The sequence below is a fragment of the Salvelinus alpinus genome, chromosome 3, assembly GCF_045679555.1.
Source record: "Salvelinus alpinus chromosome 3, SLU_Salpinus.1, whole genome shotgun sequence".
Classification (NCBI taxonomy): Eukaryota; Metazoa; Chordata; class Actinopteri; order Salmoniformes; family Salmonidae; genus Salvelinus; species Salvelinus alpinus.
In genome coordinates this window covers 12,193,002-12,206,870 of record NC_092088.1, presented here as the reverse complement: position 1 = coordinate 12,206,870, position 13,869 = coordinate 12,193,002, and the positions used below count along the sequence as shown (strand labels likewise).

Genomic DNA, 13,869 nt, shown 5'->3' with positions numbered 1-13,869 from the left:
CGAGCTTTACACCAGTCCAGTCAACGCTTGGCATTGCGCGTGGTGATCTTAGGCTTGCGTGCCGCTGCTCAGTCATGGAAACCCATTTCATGAAGTTCCCGACGAATGGTTATTGTGCTGACGCTGCTTCCAGAGGCAGTTTGGAACTCGGTAGTGAGTGTTGCAATCAAGGACAGACGATTTTTATGTGCTACACGCTTCAGCACTCAGCGGTTGCATTCTGTGAGCTTGTGTAGCCTACCACTTTGCGTTGTTGCTCCTAGACGTTTCCACTTCACAATAACAGCACTAAGGGTGGACCGGGGAATCTCTAGCAGGGAACAGTGGCCTCCTATGACAATGCCACGTTCAAAGTCACTGAGCTCTTCAGTAAGGCCATTCTACTGCCAATGTTTGTCTATGGAGATTGCATGGCTGTGTGCTCAATTTTATACACCTTCAGGCAATGGGTGTGGTTGAAATAGCCAAATCCACACATTTTGAAGGGGTGTATAACACTGGAAAATCACGTTTTTGACTGTACTGGGCCTTCAGGACACGGCCCACCTCCAAATGATTGATCTTCAGCTCTACTGTTTCACTCTCATTAAAGACAGATACAAAGCCTTTAAGAAAGCAGACTTCCCGTGTGATACCTGAGTAAGTCTCACGCACACAGAGACACACACACAGAGACACACACACAGAGACACACACACAGAGACACACACACAGAGACACACACACAGAGACACACACACACACTCTTGAATGGGAGCGATCCAGGGGAGAACGACTACCCCTTCTCATTAAATGCTCGGAAGTTCAAGGCCGACCACGGTATTGTTAACAGAAAACAGAATCTCCAATTGTAGGGAAAGGAAAAATGGCCGTCTTCTTGGTCAATTTTCATGTAAATTAAAACATGTTTCAAAGACAATCATGATACCAATAATTGCTTTTAATTCACCCGATGTATGTCCTTGAAACAAATATGTTTTTCATCACACACAGAAGATGTTATAAGGATACTTTAGTTGCTAATGGCAGCCTGCAGTGCCCTGGTTGGCCTTCGACTTGAGTTAGCCAATGAGAGCTGGCAGTACTGAGCTAGCCTGCAGTGCCCTGGTTGGCCTTCGACTTGAGTTAGCCAATGAGAGCTGGAAGTACTGAGCTAGCCTGCAGTGAACCGGTTGGCCTTCGACTTGAGTTAGCCAATGAGAGCTGGCAGTACTGAACTAGCCTGCAGTGAACCGGTTGGCCTTCGACTTGAGTTAGCCAATGAGAGCTGGCAGTACTGAGCTAGCCTGCAGTGAACCGGTTGGCCTTCGACTTGAGTTAGCCAATGAGAGCTGGCAGTACTGAGCTAGCCTGCAGTGAACCGGTTGGCCTTCGACTTGAGTTAGCCAATGAGAGCTGGCAGTACTGAGCTAGCCTGCAGTGAACCGGTTGGCCTTCGACTTGAGTTAGCCAATGAGAGCTGGCAGTACTGAGCTAGCCTGCAGTGAACCGGTTGGCCTTCGACTTGAGTTAGCCAATGAGAGCTGGCAGTACTGAGCTAGCCTGCAGCGTCACTTCCTGAACTAGCTCAAACTGCATATTATGTCTCCATGAGACGCCATCTTAACCGTCAACTTCATTTGGCGTGAATGTTGAGTCTTTACATAGGAATGAATGGCACTCAATACAAAAGCAAGGACATTTGAATATTGGCTAGACATATTTAAAAATATGTTTGTGTGTGTGTGTGTGTGTGTGTGTGTGTGTGTGTGTGTGTGTGTGTGTGTGTGTGTGTGTGTGTGTGTGTGTGTGTGTGTGTGTGTGTGTGTGTGTGTGTGTGTGTGAGCTCAATGGTCTGTGATGACGAGAGAGATGTGTGTGTGTGTGCGCGTTAACTCCAATGACTGTATATATGAATGGACAAAGCTATTGATCACACACACACACATACACACACACACACACACACACACACACACACACACACACACACACACACACACACACACACACACACACACACACACACACACATCTTTTAATAATATGTCTAGCCAATATTCAAATGTCCTGTCTTTTGAATTGTGTGCTATGGCTCGTGGCAGGGGTGAGGAGGGGTGAGGGCAAGAGAAAGTTCACAGGTGTCACTCACTAAGACCTCTATCTCTATTCTAGGACCCAATGTAACACCAGGGCTCACCCACACAGACACACACACTGTGTGGCACACACACAACACACATACATGCACATACACACATGCTCGCTCACACAGACAAAGACACAGACACACACATACAAATTTAGGGCAGACCAACACAACATTTAAATCATGCCCAGGAATAATGGGACTCAGGGGAGGTTAATTAACGTCACGCGCAGGAAGTCAGACGTCTGGGCGGAACTCACAAGGGCATAGGAACCAAAGGCTTTGTAACCTCGACACATCTTTGTTTGTCAGGGGTTTGATCATTCTCTAAGTAAGACACTGCCTGGTTATATATAGATTCATGCCTTTACACTCGGGTGAGGCACAGCGCCGTATGCAAATGACCCATCCGGCTGCCTAGTTGAGATGCGGTTTGTTTCTGTGTGTCATTGTTGTGTCTCAGTCAGTTGTTTAGATTGAAATACGGAAGAACATTTTTCAATAACAAAAGTTGGTATCACACTTGACTTACAGTACCAGTCAAAAGTTTGGACACAGCTACTCATTCCAGGGTTTTTCAACATGTTTACTATGCAAATGTGTAAGGGTGGCTACTTTTAAAGAATCTCAAATATAAAATGTATTTTGGTTACTACATGATTCCATATGTGTTATTTCATAGTTGTGATGTCTTCACTATTATTCTACAGTGTAGAAAAAATTACAAATAAACCCTTGAATGAGTAGGTCTGTCCAAACTTTTGACTGGGATTGTATGTGTTTATTAGCTTTGACAATAGCAGCAGCTACTCTTCCTGGGGTCCACAAAAAACACAAAACATGAAAACAGGACAAGTAACAAAACACTGATAGACAAAGTCACACACATTTGAAATATGATATACAAACAACAACTCAAAAATAATACTTGCGTGTGTTTGTGTGTGTCCCCTCACAGTCCTCCCGTTCCATGAGATGTTGTTTAATCCATTTTATAAAGGTCATTTTGCTGTTTGCTTAAGTAATTGTATTTGGAAGGGCGTTCCATGCGATCATGGCTCTGTATAATATTGTGCGTTGCCGTGATTTTTTTGTGGACTTTGGATCTGTGAAAAGACCCCATGTCTTTTCTTTATGGGTGTCTGAGCTGAATGTTATTTGATTATCCAGAGCCTACCATTATCCAAAGCCTCTTAAAGAAGAAGTTACAGGTCCGTGAGAGCCAGAAATCTTGCTTGTTTGTAGGTGACCAAATACTTATTTTCCACCATAATTTGCAAATAAATTCATAAAAAATCCTACAATGTGATTTTCCTCATTTTGTCTCTCATAGTTGAAGTGTACCTATGATGAAAATTACAGGCCTCTCTCATCTTTTTAAGTGGGAGAACTTGCACAATTGGTGGCTGACTAAATACTTTTTTGCCCCACTGTATTTACGTGCCTTTTAAAGGGATATGGTAGGACGTGCCGGATCCCCAATCCAGAAGGAAGGCTGTGAAGCAGGAAGTGGAGGCTATGCTGAGGATGGGGGTCATCGAAGAGTGCACAGCGCATGGTGCAGCCCGATCGTGTCGGTCCACAAACCGGATGGTAGCCTGCGCTTCTGTAATGACTTCCTGGGTGTGAACAACATCAGCTTATTCAATGCCTACCTCATGCCGAGGTTGGACGAGCTCATCGACCGATTGGGAAAGTTCTGGTACATCAGCACCCTCGACCTGACGAAAGGATATTGGAAGGTACCATTGGCAGCCTCCTCCCGGGAAAATACGTAATTTTCGACACCGAACGCCTTATATAAGTACTGGGTGCTCTCATTCGGTCTCCACGGAGCCCTGCCAATGTTCCAGCGCCGGTTGATGGACCGAGTACTCCGACACCACCAACAGTACGCTGTGGCCTATTTGGATGACATCATCATCCACAGCCAAGATTGGGAAGAGCACCTGACGCACCTCCAGGCAGTACTGGATGCACTCAGGCAAGCCAGGTTGACAGCGAACCCCAAGAAATGCAAGCTAAAGTTTGAAGAGTTGGAGTACCAGGGGTATTTGATCAGACGGGGGAACATAAAGCCCCAGGAGAGGAAGGTCCACGCTGTACGTGACTGGTCTGTTCCACGCACCAACACACAGGTCAAGTCCTTGCTGGGACTGGCAGGATACTACAGCCGGTTTATCCCCAACTTTGTGACTATAGCCTCCCCCTTACTGATCTAACCAGGGCCGCCTTCCGAAAAGAGTGAAATGGACGGGCGAGACCAAAGCGGCATTCAGGTGCCTGAAGGAAGCACTGTGCTCCAATCAGATTCTTGTAATGCACAATTTCCAGGTACCTATGTTGGTCCAGACGGACGCATGCGACATGGGACTAGACGCAAGACACTCATGTATTACCTGTTGGGCACCCACTTCACCCTGGTAACAGACCATGCTCCCCTGGTCTGGATGGCCAGGGGAAGGGACACAAACGATGGGGTCACCAGGTGTCCCTTCAACGGTTCTCTTTTTCTGTTGTGCACAGGTCAGGGGCGAAGCATGCGAATGCCCTAGTGAGAAGAATGATGTACGTCTGACAGAGCTTGGTCTTTTACCAAATAGGGCTATCTTCTGTATACCACCCCTACCTTGTCACAACACAACTGATTGGCTCAAACGCATTAAGGAAAGAAATTCCACAAATTAACAGCCTCAAATCGTTGGTGCATGGACTCTACAAGGTGTCGAAAGCTTTCCACTGGTCCATGTTGACTCCAATGCTTCCCACAGTTGTGTCAAGTTGGCTGGATGTCCTTTTGGGTGGTGGACCATTCTTAATAGACAAGGGAAACTGTTGAGCGTGAAAAACCCAGTAGCGTTGCAGTTTTTTAAACACTCAAACCGGTGCGTCTCCGCGGGTCTAAGGCCCTTTGGCCCCGCTGGTTGTCGGTTCGGGTTATACGGTGGTGCGGGCGTCCTTCTGTCCCCTCAGCCCGGCTCCCCTTCAACAGGGCCGTGTCTACACTGCTCCCAGGTGGTCCTAGGCTACCCTCTTCATGTCGTGGGGTAGCGCCCGTAAGAAGCGATCCATGACCCTTTGTCTATGATAGAGAGTGTGGATAGGTCAGTTAGGAACCATGCCCCTGGTGATGCACAGTAATTCGCTCATCTGGGCTCGGGGGGAGGCATCGGCCACAAACCTCCAGTCATGGACCAGTTGGACCCGATGGGCCCGTAACGGCTGAGTATCTCCCGTTTGAGACCGTCATAGTTAGCCACCTGTTCGTCGTTAAGGTCCCAATACGCCTTTTGGGCGTTCCTGGAAAGGAACGGGGCCAGCAGACTTGCCCACTTCGGCCTTGGCCATCCTTCCAAAACCGAGCTCCCTCCGTTATCTCTGGTACTGAGCACGACTAAAATGGAGTAACCTCTCTTCCCCAGTCCCCACCCCTGTGTGTTGCCCTTCTGGCAGCTTTATGGGACTCGTCCAGCTGGTGAGCAATCAGCTCCTTGATTACTCACCAACCACAATCAGCCCCAATTAGTCCTGGCCGGAGAGCTCGTTGAGACCTGGCACGTCCATCAAATGGAGACATCGCCACGTGATGTAGACTCCATCTGTCAACAGGCCTCGAACCTGCGGTACGCCACTATATATATATATATAAACTCAGCAAAAACAGAAACATCCCTTCAATATCAAATGGATATATTTTCAGCAAACTTAACGTGTAAATATTTGTATGAACATAATATTTAACATCTGATACATAAACTGAACAAGCTCCACAGACATGTGACTATCAGAAATTGAATAATGTGTCCCTGAACAAAGAGAGGGGTCAAAATCAAAAGTAACAGTCAGAATCTGGTGTGGCCACCAGCTGCAATAAGTACTGCAGTGCATCTCCTCCTTATGGACTGCACCAGATTTGCCAGGTCTTGCTGTGAGATGTTACCCCACTCTTCCACCAAGGCACTTGCAAGGTCCCGAACATTTCCGGGGGGGAATGGCCATAGCCCTCACCCTCCGATCCAACAGGTCCCAGACGTACTCAATGTGATTGAGATCCGGGCTCTTCGCTGGCCATGGCAGAACACTGACATTCCTGTTTTGCAGGAAATCACACACAGAACGAGCAGTGTGGCTGGTGGCATTGTCATGCTGAAGGGTCATGTCAGGATGAGCCTGCAGGAAGGGTACCACATGAGGGAGGAGGATGTCTTCCCTGTAACGCACAGCGTTGAGATTGCCTGCAATGTCAACAAGCTCAGTCCGATGATGCTGTGACACACCGCTCCAGACCATGACGGACCCTCCATCTCCAAAATCGATCCCGCTCCAAAGTACAGGCCTTGGTGTAACGCTCGTTCCTTCAACACTAAACGTGAATCCGACCATTTCCCCTGGTGAGACAAAACGGTTACTCTTCAGTGAATAGCACTTTTTGCCAGTCCTGTCTGGTGCAGCAACGGTGGGTTTGTTCCCATAGGCGATGTTGTTGCCGGTGATATCTGGTGAGGACCTGCCTGAAAACAGGTGTACAAGCCCTCAGTCCAGCCTCTTTCAGCCTATTGTGGACAGTCTGAACACTGATGGAGGGATTGTGGGTTCCTGGTGTAACTCGTACCTGTCCCGCAGATGTGATGTTCAGATGTACCGATCCTGTGCAGGTGTTGTTACACGTGGTCTGCCATTGCAAGGACGATCAGCTGTATGTCCTGTCTCCCTGTAGCGCTGTCTTAGGCGTCTCACAGTGCGCATATTGCAATTTATTTCCCTGGCCACATCTGCAGTCCGCATGCCTCCTTGCAGCATGCCTAAGGCACGTTCACACAGATGAGCAGGGACCCTGGGCATCTTTCATTTGGTGTTTTTCAGAGTCAGTAGAAAGGCCTCTTTAGTGTCCTAAGCTTTCATAACTGTGACCTTAATTGCCTGCCGTCTGTACGCTGTTAGTGTCTTAACGACCGTTCCACAGGTGCATGTTCATTAATTGTTTATGGTTCATTGAACAAGCATGAGAAACAGTATTTAAGCCCTTTACAATGAAGATCTTTAAAGTTATTTGGATTTTTACGAATTATCTTTCAAAGGCAGGGTCCTGAAAAGTGGCGTTTTTTTCTGAGTTTCTGTACACAGTACCAGTCAAAAGTTTGGACACACCTACTCATTCCAAGGATTTTACTGTAGTTTTACTATTTTCTAGATTGTAGAATAATAGTGTAGACATCAAAACTATGAAATATCACATATTGAATCATGTAGTACACAAAACAATGTAAAACAAATCAAAATATATTTTATATTTGAGATTCTTCAAAGTTAACACCCTTTGCCTTGTTGACAGCTTTGCTAACTCTTGGCATTCTCTCAACCAGCTTCATGAGGTAGTCACCTGGAATGCATTTCAATTAACAGGTGTGCCTTGTTAAAAGTTCATTTGTGGAATTTATTATGTTGTGACAAGGTAGGAGGGTATACAGAAAATAACCCTATATGGTAAGCGACCAAGTCCATATTATGGCAACAAAAAAAAAGCAATAGAAACGACAGTCAATCATTACTTTAAGACATTAAGGTCAGACAAGCCGGGAAATGTCAAGAACTTTGAAAGTTTCTCCAAGTGCAGTCGCAAAAACTATCAAGCGCTATGATGAAACTGGCTCTCATGAGGACTGCCACAGGAAAGGAAGACCCAGAGTTACCTCTGCTGCAGAGTGTAAGTTCATGAGTGTTACCTGCATTCCAAATAAATGCTTCACGGAGTTCAAGTAACGTACAAATCTCAATATCAACTGTTCAGAGGTGACTGCGTGGATCAGGCCTTCATGGTCGAATTGCTGCAAAGAAACCTCTACTAAAGGACACCAACAAGAAGAAGAGACTTGCTTGGGCCAAGAAACACTAGCAATGGACATTCGACCAGTGGAAATCAGTCCTTTTGTCTAATGAGTCCAAATTTGCGATTTTGGGTTCCAACCGCCGTGTCTTTGTGAGAAGCAGAGTAGGTGAACGGATGATCTCTGCATGTGTGGTTCCCACCATGAAGCATGAAGGAGGAGGGGTGATGGTGTATGGGTGCTTTGCTGGGGACACTGTCTGTGATTTATTTAGAATTCAAGGCACACTTAACCAACATGGCTACCACAGCATTCTGCAGCGATACTCCATCCCATCTGGTTTGAGCTTAGTGGGACTATAATTTGTTTTTCAACAGGACAATGACCCAAAACCCCTCCAGGCTGTGTAAGGTCTATTTGACCAAGAAGGAGAATGATGGAGTGCTGCATCAGATGACCTGGCCTCCACAATCAACCAACCTCAACCAAATTGAGATGGTTTGGGATGAGTTGGACTGCAGAGTGAAGGAAAAGCAGCCAACAAGTGCTCAGCATTTGTGGGAACTCCTTCAAGACTGTTGGAAAGCATTCCAGGTGAAGCTGGTTGAGAGAATGCCAAGAGTGTTCAAAGATGTCATCAAGGCAAAGGGTTATAGAATACATGAAGAATACATGAAGAATAAGTATAAGTATAAACACTTTTTGTGTTACTACATTTTTCCTTATATGTTATTTCATAGTTGTGATGTCTTCACTATTATTCTAAAATGTAGAAAATAGTAAAACTTCAGAAAAACCCTTGAATGAGTAGGTGTGTCCAAACTTTTGACTGGTACTGTATATATACAGTGCATCTGGAAAGTATTAAACCCCTTCCCTTTTTCCGAATGTTTTGCGTTACAGCCTTATTCTAAAATGCGTCAATCGAGGCTGTAATCACGTGCAAACATGCTTCAAGAAAGTACTGAGTAAAGCGTTTGAATACTTACTGTATGTAAATGTGATATTTTTTTTATTTTTTATTTTTTTGATACATTTGCAAAAATGTATAAAGATGTTTTTGCTTTCTCTTTATGGGATACTGGGTGTAGATTGATGAGGAAAAACATTTTTTAATCCAAGTTTAAAAAACGCTGTAACGTACTGTAACAAAATGTGGAAAAAGTGAAGTGGTCTGAATATATTCCGAATGCATTGTAATGATATTACAAGACCAGGGTTTTGGTTATGAAAATGTATATATAAGAACAATAATAATAATAATGATAAAACAAATTATTATAAATACGCAAAAAAAAGCAGCATTCTATCTGAATAGACCGTTGCACAGTGGAGTGCATTTGGCCATTTGTGTGGTAGCAAAACATATTCTGCTAATGTAGAAAATATTTTATAAAAGGCCAAAAGTCTTCCACACCCTGCTTAAGACATTTCCACATGTGTGGAAATCCTAAAAACACATATTCTCAACTGTTCGCTACGCAAATGCAATTATAGATGCATGCAATGTGTTTAAATAAATAAAACATGTTGCAGGCTGTGTTCAAAACTGTCAAAGAAACCTGGCAAGCTTGATCGCTAGCAGCTAGTCTACCTACCGTGCCAAGCAACATCTCTCCAGACTTCAGGGTCTGGCAGTATCCCAGGACAGATAGCAGTGGTTCCAGCAACTGAGGCTAACAGCTTCGCGGGATCCAAATTAAACAGGTAGGCTAGTAAACAAACTTTTCTTCAACTAAAAAAGTTTTTCAAAACAACAAACCGAGCTCAGCATATTTTTTGTTATTTATTTAACCAGGGAATAACACATTGAGACCTAGGTCTCATTTATAAATGTGCCCTGGGAACAATACAGAAAATACAATTATACACAATGTAAAACACACAATTAAATAGCAAATAGTATATACACAATAAACAATCAAACAAAACAAACATATTTATCAATATAAAATACCTTTCTCCTAACCTGACCCAGAGACCACAACAAGTCCAAATGAAAGGTTACTTGGAGATTATTCCACATGACAGGGGTCTGGTAGGAAGAGGCAGATTTAACGAACTCTGTGGATACACGTGGAGTGTCCAGTGTTAACCCTGTGATCTAGTGTTGTAATCCCAGTTTCTATATTTTATATATTATTTATATATATTTTTTGATATTTTTTTATCAGTGATGTTAAGTAAATTGGTACTGATGACCTCATTTACTCATTTGCTTTCACTATATGTGTCTGTATTGTTGTCTTTATTGTTTACCTGTTTGTGTGTGAATGTAAGTTCGTAGACTATATGGCTTTAATGGCAGTGTCTGTGATTATTCTCAGGTGGCTGCGCTGGGCTGGTTGTTTGGTGATAAGGCCTACCTGAGGAGTAGCTGGAACCTTCTAGACGGGATGTTGGTGATGATTTCAGCCATAGACATCCTTGTCTCATTGGTATCCAACAGCAGCCCCAAGATACTGGGTATGCTCCGGGTGCTGCGCCTGCTACGGACGCTCAGGCCACTACGGTGAGTTTTATATACACACACACACGTGCATTGGAACACACACACACGCTGGCACACACACACACAAACATGCGCACATGACCAACGCACGGATGCACACAAACACACTCATACACACACAAACACACTCATACACACACACACAAACACACTCATACACACACAAACACACTCATACACACAGAACACACTCATACACACAGAACACACTCATACACACAGAACACACTCATACACACAGAACACACTCATACACACATGACCAACGCACGGATGCACACAAACACACTCATACACACACAAACACACTCATACACACACAAACACACTCATACACACACAAACACACTCATACACACAGAACACACTCATACACACACAAACACACTCATACACACACACAAACACACTCATACACACACAAACACACTCATACACACAGAACACACTCATACACACACAAACACACTCATACACACACAAACACACTCATACACACACAAACACACTCATACACACACAAACACACTCATACACACACAAACACACTCATACACACACAAACACACTCATACACACACAAACACACTCATACACACACAAACACACGTATACACACAGAACACACGCATACACACACAAACACACTCATACACACACAAACACAGTCATACACACAGAACACACTCATACACACACAGAACACACGTATACACACACAAACACACTCATACACACAGAACACACTCATACACACAGAACACACGTATACACACACAAACACATGCATTGGAACACACACACGTGCAGGCCTCCTCACTCTACCACTAATATTCCTTTTTCCAAAAACAGTACATCTACCAGACTTACAGTGTGACTTTCCCCACTTCCAGTGTAGTGTACCAACATCACATATCTCCCACTAGGGAGGCCTGGAACAGCTGAAGCTACTTACAGCATGTACGTGAATGGTAGTGTGTGGTTTTTAACCGTGGAATAAGGGAACTCACTTTAAAATGGGAAAACTATTTATTGACTTTCTCTATCGGCCTCTTCTTTCTCAGAGAATGGTTCATGAGGCGTAGAAGAGTAGTGTGTGTGTGTGTGTGTGTGTGTGTGTGTGTGTGTGTGTGTGTGTGTGTGTGTGTGTGTGTGTGTGTGTGTGTGTGTGTGTGTGTGTGTGTGTGTGTGTGTGTGTGTGTGTGTGTGTGTGAAAGGGAAGCCTCAACAATGTTTCTGATAAGTAACATTTTTCCCTCAGATGTCTGTATGATATCAAATCAAATGGTATTTGTCACATACACATGGTTAGCAGATGTTAATGCGAGTGTAGCGAAATGCTTGATATATGGCCTGTCTGTGTGTTTGTTGTCATGCGGCTCATTGTGAGCGCGTGTGTTTGTTCTTCCCTTGCATCTTGTCTTTCCTCTCGTGAAGCTCTACCGGCCTTAACTCAAATATTTATTAGCATCTCAGGAAAGCACAAAAATCTAATAGGAATTTTTCCTGCCCGATTTACCCACAAAATGCTGAGGATAACCACTTCAATCTCCTACCTGACCCCTCTCAAATATGATCCCTAACCTCTAGTGAAATGGAATCTACTATTCCTGTCATCAGACTAGGATTGCTTTATTCATGTGTGTGTGTCTGTGTCTGTGTCTGTGTCTGTGTCTGTGTCTGTGTCTGTGTCTGTGTCTGTCTGTGTGTGTGCACATGTCTGTGTTTGTCCCCAGCAATATAAACCCATCAGATGAACATAAATCAAAAGTCCAAGTCATTTTCTTTGATATAGTTTGTATAGCTGATGTGGTTTATGTACTGTCTATGTGGTTTATGTACTGTCTAGGGGGTTTATGTACTGTCTAGGGGGTTTGTGTACTGTCTATGGGGTTTATGTACTGTCTATGGGGTTTATGTACTGTCTAGGGGGTTTATGTACTGTCTAGGGGGTTTATGTACTGTCTATGGGTTTTTTGTACTGTCTATGGGGTTTATGCACTGTCTATGGGGTTTATGTACTGTCTATGGGGTTTATGTACTGTCTAGGGGGTTTATGTACTGTCTAGGGGGTTTATGTACTGTCTATGGGGTTTATGTACTGTCTATGGGGTTTATGTACTGTCTAGGGGGGTTATGTACTGTCTAGGGGGTTTATGTACTGTCTAGGAGGTTTGTGTACTGTCTATGGGGTTGATGTACTGTCTATGGGGTTGATGTACTGTCTAGGGGGTTTGTGTACTGTCTAGGGGGTTTGTGTACTGTCTAGGGGGTTTATGTACTGTCTAGGGGGTCGATGTACTGTCTAGGGGGTTTGTGTACTGTCTATGGGGTTTATGTACTGTCTAGGGGGTTTGTGTGCTGTCTAGGGCGTTTGTGTACTGTCTAGGGGGTTGATGTACTGTCTAGGGGGTTGATGTACTGTCTAGGGGGTTTGTTTACTGTCTAGGGGGTTTGTTTACTGTCTAGGGGGGTTGTGTACTGTCTAGGGGGTTGATGCACTGTCTAGGGGGTTGATGTACTGTCTAGGGGGTTGATGTACTGTCTAGGGGGTTTGTGTACTGTCTAGGGGGTTGATGCACTGTCTATGGGGTTGATGTACTGTCTAGGGGGTTTATGTACTGTCTATGGGGTTTATGTACTGTCTAGGGGGTTGATGTACTGTATATGGGGTTGATGTACTGTCTAGGGGGTTTATGTACTGTCTATGGGGTTTATGTACTGTCTAGGGGGTTGATGTACTGTCTAGGGGGTTGATGTACTGTCTAGGGGGTTTGTGTACTGTCTAGGGGGTTGATGTACTGTCTAGGGGGTTGATGTACTGTCTAGGGGGTTTGTTTACTGTCTAGGGGGTTTGTTTACTGTCTAGGGGGTTTGTGTACTGTCTAGGGGGTTGATGCACTGTCTAGGGGGTTGATGTACTGTCTAGGGGGTTGATGTACTGTCTAGGGGGTTTGTTTACTGTCTAGGGGGTTTGTTTACTGTCTAGGGGGTTTGTGTACTGTCTAGGGGGTTGATGCACTGTCTAGGGGGTTGATGTACTGTCTAGGGGGTTGATGTACTGTCTAGGGGGTTGATGTACTGTCTAGGGGGTTTGTGTACTGTCTAGGGGGTTTGTGTACTGTCTAGGGGGTTTGATGTACTGTCTAGGGGGTTGATGTACTGTCTAGGGGGTTTGTGTACTGTCTAGGGGGTTTGTGTACTGTCTAGGGGGTTGATGTACTGTCTAGGGGGTTGATGTACTGTCTAGGGGGTTGATGTACTGTCTAGGGGGTTGATGTACTGTCTAGGGGGTTTGTGTACTGTCTAGGGGGTTTGTGTACTGTCTAGGGGGTGTATGTACTGTCTAGGGGGTTGATGTACTGTCTAGGGGGTTGATGTACTGTCTAGGGGGTTGATGTACT

General features: G+C 44.6%; 1 protein-coding gene across 1 annotated transcript in view; it reads left to right on the top strand.

Moving 5' to 3' along the window:
• Window positions 1-13,869, top strand: part of LOC139570030 (voltage-dependent T-type calcium channel subunit alpha-1G-like) — a 253,614-nt gene that overhangs the window by 149,457 nt on the left and 90,288 nt on the right. Inside the window, 1 exon segment of the mRNA XM_071391473.1 lies at window positions 10,281-10,465. Within this exon segment, the coding sequence (XP_071247574.1) occupies window positions 10,281-10,465 (185 nt within the window).